A 16,789-nucleotide genomic window follows, 5' to 3' on the forward strand; every position below is an offset into this window, starting at 1 on the left:
CACACACACACACACACACACACACACACACACACACACACACACACACACACACACACACACACACACACACACACACACACACACATCATGTTACTTTATTCATTCATTGAACCAGACATGAATAATGAACATTATAGTTCAATGCTTCCTCAACTCAAAGCAAATCTAATTGAATAATTAAATAATACATATTTTATGAGTATATTTTATTTATTTTATTTATTATTATTATTATTATTATTATTATTATTATTATTATTATTATTATTATTAATATTATTAATGCTATTGTCATAAGCCCAGTGATATTAATTTGATAACATATAGGACTACTACTAGTAGGCTACTAATTCTAATAGGCCTAATGGTAATCTAGGCTTCTGCTGTTACCAATACTACTAATGATAATAACAAGGATGAGAATTATAAAATTATGAATAACAATAATCATGATTTAGACAGAGATATGTATCCATATATTTATTAGATAGGCCTTTTAATCTGAATGCATATCATTAGAAAATATTAAAAAGTACATGTATATTATTAAAATAATAATATTAATAATAACGGTAGTAATTAAAACAACAATCATTTAAAAAACATGATATAATAGAAACATTTGGAGAACAGTAGGGGAAGTGGCAAGTCTTTTTTATATTAGACCTATCTACTGGCCCTAGTTGGAATAATTCACAACCTCCATTTTTCAATTAATATTACATTTCAAGTTAACACTCACTGTGGGGTTTTATGTTGCCGTTTGTATGAAACATAGAGAAGTTCTTCTCTTTCACACCTCTGAACTTGCTCTAAACTAAGTTCAATGGCCACACCCCCAACCAGTTAGTGAGTGTCTATTGGCTGTTAGAGATGATCTAGTGTCTGGATGAGAAGCTGTTGGTCTGAAGTTATAAAATTAAAACTCCAATTTTGGATTCTGGCACTTGTTGCTGACGTTGCGCGCTTGGAATCAGGTCGTCGGTCTGAACGTTACTGTCGTGTCCTAATTCCGTTGGGGTTGTCCTCCCGCGTGGAGCATGAACTCCATCGACCCTTCAGTCCACCACACCTCCTCTCCAACCGCAAGCTCTCTCCAGCCCAAGAGCACCCAGGAGCCGCCGGAGATGGCTGTCTACTGCGATAACTTCAGCATGTACCACCAGGCTGGACTCCAGAGTGCACAGAGACCGTCTGGATACGGCCTGGGAGATTACGCGTCATCCCTGTGGCTGAACGGGCCCCCGGTCAACTCCTCCACCCCTTACCTGCACGGAAACAACACCGCATCCTTTATGCCTCCTTCCTATGGTACCCAGCGGCAGTTCCTTACCAACTCTCCCGGGTTCGGGGGTCCGGACCTGGGTTGGCTGTCCATCGCCAGTCAGGAAGAGTTGCTGAAGATGGTCCGTCCTCCTTACTCTTACTCTGCGCTCATCGCCATGGCGATCCAGAACGCGCAGGAGAAGAAGTTGACCCTGAGTCAGATCTACCAGTACGTCGCTGATAACTTCCCGTTCTACAAGAAGAGCAAGGCGGGGTGGCAGAACTCTATCCGACACAACCTGTCACTCAACGACTGTTTTAAAAAGGTCCCCCGCGATGAGGATGACCCAGGTATGATCCTATCCTATCCTGTTCTATTATTGTAACATCTAGGCCCATTTTGTAGATATTATTTTATATTCGAATTACTCAGGTAGGCTATGTGATTCAGCGGTTAGAAATGCTATAAAAAGACGTGTGAAAGTTTGGGCCTAAAACCGATTGAACGAGTTGATGTAGGCCTGTTGCAGACTAACCTAACCTAGCGCGAGTTCCCACATCGGGGTTTCAACGGAAAAATAAACTAGGTTAAATTAACTCATTCCCTTAACAACAAGGCGATCATGTCAGTTAAAATCATTTGGATAATATAGAGGTTTATTCATACCATATTCTGGTAATTGTTAATTTTATCCTTTAATTCGTTTCCTTTATTTTGAAGACTGGAATGCTTATCATAGTGTATATTTAGTGCATATTAAATCTAGGAATTGTTATCAGCAGTGTCCCATAGACTTGAGATGAGTCTAATATAATGTATCTAATATATAGAGTGGCCTTTGCTTCTTTAGCATGGGAAATAAAAATAACTATGTGGTCATTCTATAGATTAGAATATATATTATTCTAGAGATTAGATTAGAACTATGTGATCATTCTATAGATTAGAATATATATTATTCTAGAGATTAGATTAGAACTATGTGATCATTCTATAGATTAGAATATATATTATTCTAGAGATTAGATTAGAACTATGAAGTAATTCTATAGATTAGAACATGTATATATTATTCTATAGATTAGATTAGAACTATGTGGTCAAGATTAGATTGCCCCAACAGTTTGTTATAATACACTGTAAAACAAATGCTGTTGTTTTTATGTCAATTTACTGGCAGCTAGTTACCTGTAAATTACTGTAAATAAAGGTAGAGTATGTAACCGTAAATTCCAAAGAAACTTTGGTTTAACAGTACATTACTGTAAAGTTTAGTGTAGGAAACTTTATGGATTACAACATAACGGCTTAGCTTGTTATTAGAGGCTTCTTGTCCATACTAAATGAGCCTTCAGTTTCCTACCATGGCAGTTTAATATCCTAATCCTGGAGGTGCAGAGCGGAGCACCCATATTCTGGGGAATGACACTATCCTAACCCCACACTCACTAAAATGAATAGCTACCTAGACATTGGCTTCCTCATCAGTGCATCATTCCCAACCCAAAGCCAGAGTATTTGGTGTTTGACATCACTGTTTGTGATAATGTGAAGCATACTAAACTACTACAACATTATGTGGATGTGTACGTATAAAGAGGCCCGCACATGGAATGTTGCTGCTCCTAGTGCTTTATTCCTGCTATATATTTTACTGTGCAGGCCTCATTTCTTTTATCCTGTAATATTGTTTAGCCCAGCATCAGTTTTCTCAAGTTTAGAATGAACATATCACCCTCCAGTTCTTAATTGGATATGTACATTATACTAATGGGTATTAATAATGGCTTATTAATATCTAAATACTATATAATAATGCTAAAGTTTCTATGATTTATGTTTCAGGTAAAGGGAACTACTGGACGTTGGATCCTAACTGTGAGAAGATGTTTGACAACGGGAACTTCAGGAGGAAGAGGAAGCGGCGCTCTGACTCCACTAACGGCACCAAGACAGAGGACGGCCGAACCGCCCCGCCCATCAAGACCATGGACAGCCCCCAGCTCATTGGCCCCTCCTCCTCAGACATGGAGGTGGTCAGTGAGGGCCATAAGAGCTCCTCCTCCCCGGGCCTGGCGTCCAGCGGCGCTCCGTGTTTTAATAACTTCTTCAGCAGTATGTCTGGGCTGGGCTCCGGGCCCCTAGGAGCCTCCAGTCCCCTCTCCTCTGGTCCCCCCAGCAGACAGACTAGCTCTCTGGGACTGGTCAACGAGCTGACCAATAGGAACATTACAGCCCTCCATAGCAGTCCATACCACACCACCAACCCGGGCCCAGGCCAGGACAGTCACAGCCCGGGGGTCTCAGAGCCGGGCCTCGGGGGCCACGGTCACCCAGCAGACAGCCTGTCTCCCTTTAACAGAGGACTGTACTACAACACATTCAGTGGAGGGGGACAGGCAGGACAGTTCAACAGCCACTTCTACAACAGCTTTAGTGTCAACAATCTCTTATACCCCCGAGAGGGCACGGACGTGTAATCACGGACAAATAGTCACGGACGTATAGCCACAGACAAATAGTCACTGACGTGCAACCACGGACATATAGCCACGGACATATAACCACGGACATATAGCCACGGACAGATAGTCACGGACATATAGCCACGGACAGATAGCCACGGACAGATAGCCACTGACGTGCAACCACGGACAAATAGTCACGGACGTATAGCCACGGAAAAATAGTCACAGACATATAGCCACTGACGTATAGCCAAGGACAAATAGTCACGGACAAATAGCCACGGACAGATAGCCACGGACAGATAGTCACGGACATATAGTCACTGTTGTATAGCCACGGATAGATAGCCACGGACATATAGCCACGGACATATAGCCACATATAGCATATAATGTAAAGTCACTGACTCATAGCAAGGGGCTACGACAGATCTAGGTGGTCAGCCAATCAGAGGGCTCAGCCGACCAGTCCATACATATGGCCTTCACAGGACAGAGACAGACCAGTCCATTTATATGGCCTTCACAGGACAGAGACAGACCAGTCCATTTATATGGCTTTCACAGGACAGAGACAGACCAGTCCATTCATATGGCTTTCACAGGACAGAGACAGACCAGTCCATTTATATGGCTTTCACAGGACAGAGACAGACCAGTCCATACATATGGCTTTCACAGGACAGAGACAGCGCTCTGACGACACCTTTATGAATCACAAACTGTACAACCCCAGTCAGCATGCAGCTCCATTGGCCTATTCACATTACCAATCTGTCAGTGGATTTCACCAATACAGATCACATGTGCCTGAAAAACTCCCAATCCATGCCAACACAGAGAGAACGGAGGAATGTATTGCAGCCAAATTGTTACGTTGTTCATATTTGACCAAACATGACAACCTCTCTATAGTGATCCAGCTGCTTATCTCAAAATAAACCACAGATATGAACGAGTAACTATATATCCAGAATCCTCCTCTGGGTTGCTTTGCTGAAATGCCAACAGGGATCACAAATCAACATTACAGCTAACCACTGATCCAGCTTTCTACCCTGTCACTGTGTTAGCACTGGAGGTGATACTGTGGGACTAAATACTGTGGGACTAGATACTGTGGGACTAGATACTGTGGGACTAGGTACTGTGGGACTAGGTACTGTGTTAGCACTGGAGATAATGTGGGACTACGTACTGTGGGACTAGATACTGTGGGACTAGGTACTGTGGGACTAGATACTGTGGGACTAGATACTGTGGGACTAGATGCTGTGGGACTAGGTACTGTGGGACTAGATACTGTGGGACTAGATACTGTGGGACTAGATACTGTGGGACTAGATGCTGTGGGACTAGGTACTGTGGGACTAGATACTGTGGGACTAGATACTGTGGGACTAGATACTGTGGTGCTAGATACTGTGGGACTAGGTACTGTGGGACTAGGTACTGTGGGACTAGATACTGTGGGACTAGATACTGTGGGACTAGATACTGTGGGACTAGATGCTGTGGGACTAGGTACTGTGGGACTAGATACTGTGGGACTAGACACTGTGGGACTAGATACTGTGGTGCTAGATACTGTGGGACTAGGTACTGTGGGACTAGGTACTGTGGGACTAGATACTGTGGGACTAGATACTGTGTTAGCACTGGAGATAATGTGGGACTAGGTACTGTGGGACTAGATACTGTGGGAATAGGTACTGTGGGACTAGATACTGTGGGACTAGGGACTGTGGGACTAGATCCTGTGGGACTAGATGCTGTGGGACTAGATACTGTGGGACTAGATACTGTGGGACTAGATACTGTGGGACTAGATACTCTGGGACTAGGTACTGTGGGACTAGATACTGTGGGACTAGATACTATGGGACTAAGTACTGTGGGACTAGACACTGTGGGACTAGGTACTGTCGGACTAGATACTGTGGGACTAGATACTGTGGGACTAGATACTGTGGGACTAGATACTGTGGGACTAGATACTGTCGGACTAGATACTGTGGGACTAGATACTGTGGGACTAGATACTGTGGGACTAGCTAATGTGGGACTAGGTACTGTGGGACTAGATACTGTGGGACTAGATACTGTTGGACTAGGTACTGTGGGACTAGATACTGTGGGACTAGATACTGTGGGACTAGATACTGTGGGACTAGCTAATGTGGGACTAGCTACTGTGGGACTAGATACTGTGGGACTAGATACTGTGGGACTAGATACTGTGGGACTAGATACTGTGGGACTAGATACTGTGGGACTAGATACTGTGGGACTAGATACTGTGGGACTAGATACTGTGGGACTAGATACTGTGGGACTAGGTACTGTGGGACTAGATACTGTGGGACTAGATACTGTGGGACTAGATACTGTGGGACTAGATACTGTGGGACTAGGTACTGTGGGACTAGGTACTGTGGGACTAGATACTGTGGGACTAGATGCTGTGGGACTAGGTACTGTGGGACTAGATACTGTGGGACTAGATACTGTGGGAATAGATACTGTGGGACTAGATACTGTTGGACTAGGTACTGTGGGACTAGGTACTGTGGGACTAGATACTGTGGGACTAGATACTGTTGGACTAGGTACTGTGGGACTAGGTACTGTGGGACTAGCTACTGTGGGACTAAATGCCATGGGACTACATACCGTGGGACTAGGACTATGGGACTAGATACCATGGGACTAGCTACTGTGGGACTAGATACTGTGGGACTAGATACTGTTGGACTAGATACTCTGGGACTAGGTACTGTGGGACTAGGTACTGTGGGACTAGATACTGTTGGACTAGATACTGTGGGACTAGATACTGTGGGACTAGATACTGTTGGACTAGATACTGTTGGACTAGATACTGTTGGACTAGGTACAGTGGGACTAGATACTGTGGGACTAGGTACTGTGGGACTAGGTACAGTGGGACTAGATACTGTGGGACTAGGTACTGTGGGACTAGATACTGTTGGACTAGGTACAGTGGGACTAGATACTGTGGGACTAGGTACTGTGGGACTAGATACTGTTGGACTAGATACTCTGGGACTAGATACTGTGGGACTAGATACTGTTGGACTAGGTACAGTGGGACTAGATACTGTGGGACTAGGTACTGTGGGACTAGGTACTGTGGGACTAGATACTGTGGGACTAGATACTGTTGGACTAGATACTCTGGGACTAGATACTGTGGGACTAGATACTGTTGGACTAGGTACAGTGGGACTAGATACTGTGGGACTAGGTACTGTGTTAGCACTGGAGGTAATGTGGGACTAGATACTGTGGGACTAGATACTGTGGGGCTAGATACTGTGGGACTAGGTACTGTGGGACTAGATACTGTGGGACTAGGTACTGTGGGACTAGGTACTGTGGGACTAGATACTGTGGGACTAAATACTGTGGGACTAGGTACTGTGGGACTAGGTACTGTGGGACTAGGTACTGTGGGAATAGATACTGTGGGACTAGGTACTGTGGGAATAGATACTGTGGGACTAGATGCTGTGGGACTAGGTACTATGGGAATATATATTGTGGGACTAGATACTGTGGGACTAGATACTGTGGGAGTAGATACTGTGGGACTAGGTACTGAGGGACCAGGTATCGTGGGACTAGATACTGTGGGACTAGGTACTGTGGGACTAGGGACTGTGGGACTAGGGACTGTGGGACTAGATACTGTGGGACTAGATACTGTGGGACTAGGTACTGTGGGACTAGACACTGTGGGACTAGACACTGTGGGACTAGATACTGTGGGACTAGGTACTGTGGGACTAGGTACTGTGGGAATAGATACTGTGGGACTAGGTACTGTGGGAATAGATACTGTGGGACTAGATGCTGTGGGACTAGGTACTATGGGAATATATATTGTGGGACTAGATACTGTGGGACTAGATACTGTGGGACTAGATACTGTGGGACTAGGTACTGAGGGACCAGGTATTGTGGGACTAGATACTGTGGGACTAGGTACTGAGGGACCAGGTATTGTGGGACTAGGTACTGTGGGACTAGGTACTGTGGGACTAGATACTGTGGGACTAAATGCCATGGGACTACATACCGTGGGACTAGGACTATGGGACTAGATACCATGGGACTAGCTACTGTGGGACAACATACAGTGGGACTAGATACTGTGGGACTAGGTACTGTGGGACTAGGGACTGTGGGACTAGATACTGTGGGACTAGATACTGTGGGACTAGGACTGTGGGACTAGATACCATGGGACTAGCTACTGTGGGACAACATACAGTGGGACTAGATACTGTGGGACTAGGTACTGTGGGACTAGATACTGTGGGACTAGGTACTGTGGGACTAGATACTGTGGGACAACATACAGTGGGACTAGATACTGTGGGACTAGGTACTGTGGGACTAGATACTGTGGGACTAGGTACTGTGGGACTAGGGACTGTGGGACTAGATACTGTGGGACTAGATACTGTGGGACTAGATACTGTGGGACTAGGTACTGTGGGACTAGCTACCTAAAAGGTGTGTGGGCCTTACTGATGGTTGGGGAACATTTTGATTGAAACCACAATATTGACGCTCTTATGAGTGTAAATGCATTTTTGTATATTATATATCAGTGGAGGCTACTGAGGGGAGGATGGCTCATAATAATGGCTGGAACGAAGCAAATGGAATGGCATGCAACTATGTGTTTGATATATGTGATACCATTCCACTCATCCCGTTCCAGCCATTACCACAAGCCTGTCCTCCCCAATTAAGGTGCCACCAACCTCCTGCACTACATGACCAAAAGTATGTGGACACCTACTCGTCGAACATCTCATTCCAAAATCATGGGCATTAATATGAAGTTGTTCCTCCCTTTGCTGCTATAACAGCCTCCACTCTTCTGGGAAGGCTTTCCACTAGATGTTGGAACATTGCTGAGGGGACTTGCTTCCATTCAGCCACAAGAGCATTAGTGAGGTCGGGCACTGATGTTGGGCGATTAGGCCTGGCTCGCAGTCGGTGTTCCAATTCATCCCAAAGGTGTTCGATGGGGTTGAGGTCAGGGCTCTGTGCAGGCCAGTCAAGTTCTTCCACACCGATCTTGACAAACCATTTCTGTATTGACCTCGCTTTGTGCACGGGGGCATTGTCATGCTGAAACAGGAAAGGGCCTTCCGCAAACTGTTGCCACAAAGTTGGAAACACAGAATAGTCTAGAATGTCATTGTATGCTGTAGCGTTAAGATTTCCCTTCACTGGAACTAAGGGGCCTAGCCCGAACCATGAAAAACAGCCCCAGACCATTATTCCTCCTCCACTAAACTTCACAGTTGGTGCAATGCATTCAGGCAGGTAGCGATCTCCTGGCATCCGCCAAACCCAGATTCGTCCTTAGGACTACGAGATGTTGAAGCATGATCCTTCACTCCAGAGAACGCGTTTCCACTGCTCCAGAGTCCAATGCCGGCGAGCTTTACACCACTCCAGCAGACGCTTGGCATTGTGCATGGTGATCTTAGGCTTGTGTGCGGCTGCTCGGCCATGGAAACCCATTTCATGAAGCTCCCAATGAACAGTTCTTGTGCTGACGTTGCTTCCAGAGGCAGTTTGGAACTCGGTAGTGAGTGTTGCAACCGAGGACAGGTGATTTTTAAGCGCTACGCTCTTCAGCACTCGGCGGTCCCGTACTGTGAGCTTGTGTGGCCTACCACTTCGCAGCTGAGCCGTTCAGTAAGGCTATTCTACTGCCAATGTTTGTCTATGGAGATTGCATGGCTGTGTGCTCGATTTTATTCACCTGTCAGTAATGGGAGAGGCTGAAATAGCCGAATCCACAAATTTGAAGGGGTGTCCACATACTTTTGTACATATATGTGTATATGTGTATGTGTGTGTATTTTTGTAAATGATACATATTAGATTGTAACTATTTAAATGATGTACAGATTCTTCTTCTAGACATAGAGGTTATTATTTTATATAAATATGTTTTTTTGGTTCTTACCTTAACCTGGCTGTAGTCATGGAGTCGGATCAGACGGTGAAGGAGGCCAAATACTACCAGCAGCTTGAACATGCCTTCTGTAATTTCACCTCCTAGTTGTGACATCCCACTGGGCACAAACTGGTTGAATAACTTTGTTTCTACTTTGAAAACTGATTGGATTTGCAAAAAGGCAACAATGTAAAGGACTTTTATTATTTTTACACCCAAATTTTAAGCTAAATCCAATGACATGGTTCATTTTTATGTTGATTTCACATTGAATTCATGTTCCGTTGACAACTCAATCAAAATGTGAATAAAAACTAGATGTTGAACTGATGACTGTGCCCAGTGGAATGTCATGGGGAATCATATCCAACGTATCAAGAATAGCATCAGGAAACCATCATCAAACAGAAAATATATCAGATTTTATCATCAGCTCTCAGGTTTCAATATGACATCATCACCGTGCGCTGCATAAATTTGATACTAATATAATATCCTGTTATGGTTTGTCTTCACTTTCCATATGCATCATCAAACTCATCTGTGATCATCAATAAACTTCATTTGATCATATTGTACCTGGAGAGTCCCTGGTCATTTAAAAATCATTTAGAAATACAGTACGTGTTTAAATCACTGAATGAGCTTTTACACCTGTTGACATTTCTTTAGAAAGACAGGAATGTAGTTTTAAATGCAGATTTTGGTACCTTGAAATATGTGTTTAACGCTTGCTATATGACTGCTATATGACTGCTATATGACTGCTATATGAGAGCTATATGACTGCTATATGAGAGCTATATGACTGCAATATGACTGCCATACTACTGCTATATGAGAGCTATATGACTGCTATATGAGAGCTATATGACTGCAATATGACTGCTATATAACTGCTTTATGACTGCTATACTACTGCTATATGAGAGCAATATGACTGCTATATGAGAGCTATATGACTGCTATATGACTGCTATATGACTATATATGACTGCTATATGACTGCTATATGAGAGCTTTATGAGAGCTATATGACTGCTATATGACTGCTATATGAGAGCTATATGACTGCTATATGAGAGCTATATGACTGCTATATGACTGCTATATGACTATATATGACTGCTATATGACTGCTATATGAGAGCTATATGAGAGCTATATGACTGCAATATGACTGCTATATGAGAGCTCTATGACTGCTATATGAGAGCTATATGACTGCTATATGGCTGCTATATGACTATATATGACTGCTATATGACTGCTATATGAGAGCTATATGACTGCAATATGACTGCTATATGGAGCTATATGACTGCTATATGACTGCTATATGACTGCTATATGACTATATATGACTGCTATATGAGAGCTATATGACTGCTATATGACTGCTATATGACTGCTATATGACTGCTATATGAGAGCTATATGACTGCTATATGAAAGCTATATGACTGCAATATGACTGCTATATAACTGCTTTATGACTGCTATACTACTGCTATATGAGAGCAATATGACTGCTATATGAGAGCTATATGACTGCTATATGACTGCTATATGACTATATATGACTGCTATATGACTGCTATATGAGAGCTATATGAGAGCTATATGACTGCTATATGACAGCTATATAACTGCTTTATGACTGCTATACTACTGCTATATGAGAGCAATATGACTGCTATATGAGAGCTATATGACTGCTATATGACTGCTATATGACTATATATGACTGCTATATGACTGCTATATGAGAGCTATATGACTGCTATATGACTGCTATATGACTATATATGACTGCTATATGACTGCTATATGAGAGCTATATGAGAGCTATATGACTGCTATATGACTGCTATATGAGAGCTATATGACTGCTATATGAGAGCTATATGACTGCTATATGACTGCTATATGACTATATATGACTGCTATATGACTGCTATATGAGAGCTATATGAGAGCTATATGACTGCAATATGACTGCTATATGAGAGCTATATGACTGCTATATGAGAGCTATATGACTGCTATATGACTGCTATATGACTATATATGACTGCTATATGACTGCTATATGAGAGCTATATGAGAGCTATATGACTGCTATATGACTGCTATATGAGAGCTATATGACTGCTATATGAGAGCTATATGACTGCTATATGACTGCTATATGACTATATATGACTGCTATATGACTGCTATATGAGAGCTATATGAGAGCTATATGACTGCAATATGACTGCTATATGAGAGCTATATGACTGCTATATGAGAGCTATATGACTGCTATATGACTGCTATATGACTATATATGACTGCTATAGGACTGCTATATGAGAGCTATATGACTGCAATATGACTGCTATATGGAGCTATATGACTGCTATATGACTGCTATATGACTATATATGACTGCTATATGAGAGCTATATGACTGCTATATGACTGCTATATGACTGCTATATGAGAGATATATGAGAGCTATATGACTGCTATATGACTGCTATATGAGAGCTATATGACTGCTATATGAGAGCTATATGACTGCTATATGACTGCTATATGACTATATATGACTGCTATATGACTGCTATATGAGAGCTATATGAGAGCTATATGACTGCAATATGACTGCTATATGAGAGCTATATGACTGCTATATGAGAGCTATATGACTGCTATATGACTGCTATATGACTATATATGACTGCTATATGACTGCTATATGAGAGCTATATGAGAGCTATATGACTGCTATATGACTGCTATATGAGAGCTATATGACTGCTATATGAGAGCTATATGACTGCTATATGACTGCTATATGACTATATGTGACTGCTATATGACTGCTATGTGAGAGCTATATGAGAGCTATATGACTGCAATATGACTGCTATATGAGAGCTATATGACTGCTATATGAGAGCTATATGACTGCTATATGACTGCTATATGACTATATATGACTGCTATATGACTGCTATATGAGAGCTATATGACTGCAATATGACTGCTATATGGAGCTATATGACTGCTATATGACTGCTATATGACTATATATGACTGCTATATGAGAGCTATATGACTGCTATATGACTGCTATATGACTGCTATATGAGAGATATATGACTGCTATATGAAAGCTATATGACTGCAATATGACTGCTATATAACTGCTTTATGACTGCTATACTACTGCTATATGAGAGCAATATGACTGCTATATGAGAGCTATATGACTGCTATATGACTGCTATATGACTATATATGACTGCTATATGACTGCTATATGAGAGCTCTATGAGAGCTATATGACTGCTATATGACTGCTATATAACTGCTTTATGACTGCTATACTACTGCTATATGAGAGCAATATGACTGCTATATGAGAGCTATATGACTGCTGTATGACTGCTATATGACTATATATGACTGCTATATGACTGCTATATGAGAGCTATATGAGAGCTATATGACTGCTATATGACTGCTATATGAGAGCTATATGACTGCTATATGAAAGCTATATGACTGCAATATGACTGCTATATAACTGCTTTATGACTGCTATACTACTGCTATATGAGAGCAATATGACTGCTATATGAGAGCAATATGACTGCTATATGAGAGCTATATGACTATATATGACTGCTATATGACTATATATGAGAGCTATATGAGAGCAATATGACTGCTATATGACTGCTATATGAGAGCTATATGACTGCTATATAACTGCTTCATGACTGCTATACTACTGCTATATGAGAGCAATATGACTGCTATATGAGAGCTATATGACTGCTATATGACTGCTATATGACTATATATGACTGCTATATGACTGCTATATGAGAGCTATATGAGAGCTATATGACTGCTATATGACTGCTATATGACTGCTATATGACTATATATGACTGCTATATGAGAGCTATATGACTGCAATATGACTGCAATATGACTGCTATATGAGAGCTATATGACTGCTATATGACTGCTATATGACTATATATGACTGCTATATGAGAGCTATATGACTGCTATATGACTGCTATATGACTGCTATATGAGAGCTATATGACTGCTATATGACTGCTATATGAGAGCTATATGACTATATATGACTGCTATATGAGAGCTATATGACTGCTATATGACTGCTATATGACTGCTATATGACTGCTATATAACTGCTTTATGACTGCTATACTACTGCTATATGAGAGCAATATGACTGCTATATGAGAGCTATATGACTGCTGTATGACTGCTATATGACTATATATGACTGCTATATGACTGCTATATGAGAGCTATATGAGAGCTATATGACTGCTATATGACTGCTATATGAGAGCTATATGACTGCTATATGAAAGCTATATGACTGCAATATGACTGCTATATAACTGCTTTATGACTGCTATACTACTGCTATATGAGAGCAATATGACTGCTATATGAGAGCTATATGACTGCTATATGACTGCTATATGACTATATATGACTGCTATATGACTGCTATATGAGAGCTATATGAGAGCTATATGACTGCTATATGACTGCTATATGAGAGCTATATGACTGCTATATAACTACTTTATGACTGCTATACTACTGCTATATGAGAGCAATATGACTGCTATATGACTGCTATATGACTGCTATATGACTATATATGACTGCTATATGACTGCTATATGAGAGCTATATGAGAGCTATATGACTGCTATATGACTGCTATATGACTGCTATATGACTATATATGACTGCTATATGAGAGCTATATGACTGCAATATGACTGCTATATGAGAGCTATATGACTGCTATATGACTGCTATATGACTATATATGACTGCTATATGAGAGCTATATGACTGCTATATGACTGCTATATGACTGCTATATGACTGCTATATGAGAGCTATATGACTGCTATATGACTGCTATATGAGAGCTATATGACTATATATGACTGCTATATGAGAGCTATGACTGCTATATGACTGCTATATGAGAGCTATATGACTGCAATATGACTGCTATATGAGAGCTATATGACTGCAATATGACTGCTTTATGAGAGCTATATGACTGCAATATGACTGCTATATGAGAGCTATATGACTGCTATATGAGAGCTATATGACTGCTATATGAGAGCTATATGACTGCTATATGACTGCTATATGACTATATATGACTGCTATATGAGAGCTATATGACTGATATATGACTGCTATATGACTGCTATATGAGAGCTATATGACTGCTATATGACTGCAATATGACTGCTATATGACTGCTATATGACTGCTATATGAGAGCTATATGACTGCTATATGAAAGCTATATGACTGCTATATGACTGCTATATAACTGCTTTATGACTGCTGTACTACTGCTATATGACTGCTATATGAGAGCTATATGACTGCTATATGATTGCTATATGACTGCTATATGACTGCTATATGACTGCTATATGAGAGCTATTTGACTGCTATATGAGAGCTATTTGAGAGCTATATGACTGCTATATGTGAGCCATATGACAGCTATATGACTGCTATATGACTATATATGACTGCTATATGAGAGCTATATGACTGCAATATGACTGCTATATGAGAGCTATATGACTGCAATATGACTGCTATATGACTGCTATATGACTGCTATATGACTGCAATATGACTGCAATATGACTGCTATATAAGAGCTATATGACTATATATGACTGCTATATGAGAGCTATATGACTGCTATATGACTGCTATATGACTGCTATATGAGAGCTATATGACTGCAATATGACTGCTATGTGAGAGCTATATGACTGCAATATGACTGCTATATGAGAGCTATATGACTGCTATATGAGAGCTATATGACTGCTATATGAGAGCTATACGACTGCTATATGACTGCTATATGACTATATATGACTGCTATATGAGAGCTATATGACTGCTATATGACTGCTATATGACTGCTATATGAGAGCTATATGACTGCTATATGACTGCAATATGACTGCTATATGACTGCTATATGACTGCTATATGACTGCTATATGACTGCTATATGACTGCTATATGACTATATATGACTGCTATATGAGAGCTATATGACTGCTATATGAAAGCTATATGACTGTTATATGACTGCTATATAACTGCTTTATGACTGCTGTACTACTGCTATATGAGAGCTATATGACTGCTATATGACTGCTATATGAGAGCTATATGACTGCTATATGATTGCTATATGACTGCTACATGACTGCTATATGACTGCTATATGAGAGCTATTTGACTGCTATATGAGAGCTATATGAGAGCTAAATGACTGCTATATGAGAGCTATATGAGAGCTATATGACTGCTATATGACTATATATGACTGCTATATGAGAGCTATATGACTGCAATATGACTGCTATATGAGAGCTATATGACTGCTATATGATTGCTATATAACTATATATGACTGCTATATGAGAGCTATATGACTGCTATATGAGAGCTATATGACTGCTATATGACTGCTATATGACTATATATGACTGCTATATGAGAGCTATATGACTGCTATATGACTGCTATATGACTGCTATATGAGAGCTATATGACTGCTAAATGACTGCATCATGACTAGTATATGACTGCAATATGACTGCTGAAAGACTGCTATATGACTGCTATAAGACTGCTATGTGACTGCAAAATGACTTATATTGGACAGCTATATGACTGCTATATGACTGCTATATGACTGCTATCTGACTGCTATATGACTGCTATATGACTGCTATATTACTGCTATATGACTGCTACATGACTGCTATATGACTGCTATATGAGAGCTATATGACTGCTATATGAGAGCTATATGAGAGCTATATGACTGCTATATGAGAGCTATATGACTGCTATATGAGAGCTATATGACTGCTATATGAGAGCTATATGACTGCTATATGACTGCTATATGAGAGCTAT

General features: G+C 40.9%; 1 protein-coding gene across 1 annotated transcript; it reads left to right on the top strand.

Moving 5' to 3' along the window:
* Nucleotides 1-1,043: 1,043 nt before the first annotated feature.
* foxi2 (forkhead box I2) lies at nucleotides 1,044-3,750 on the top strand (the record flags this gene model as incomplete). Its single annotated transcript, XM_084181596.1, has 2 exons — nucleotides 1,044-1,620; nucleotides 3,116-3,750. 2 exons carry the CDS (start codon nucleotides 1,044-1,046, stop codon nucleotides 3,748-3,750), a joined length of 1,212 nt encoding a protein of 403 aa, XP_084037722.1.
* Between the last annotated feature and the right edge of the window lie 13,039 nt (nucleotides 3,751-16,789).

This window comes from Coregonus lavaretus (genome assembly GCF_964263955.1).
Source record: "Coregonus lavaretus genome assembly, chromosome: 18".
NCBI classification, from domain to species: Eukaryota; Metazoa; Chordata; class Actinopteri; order Salmoniformes; family Salmonidae; genus Coregonus; species Coregonus lavaretus.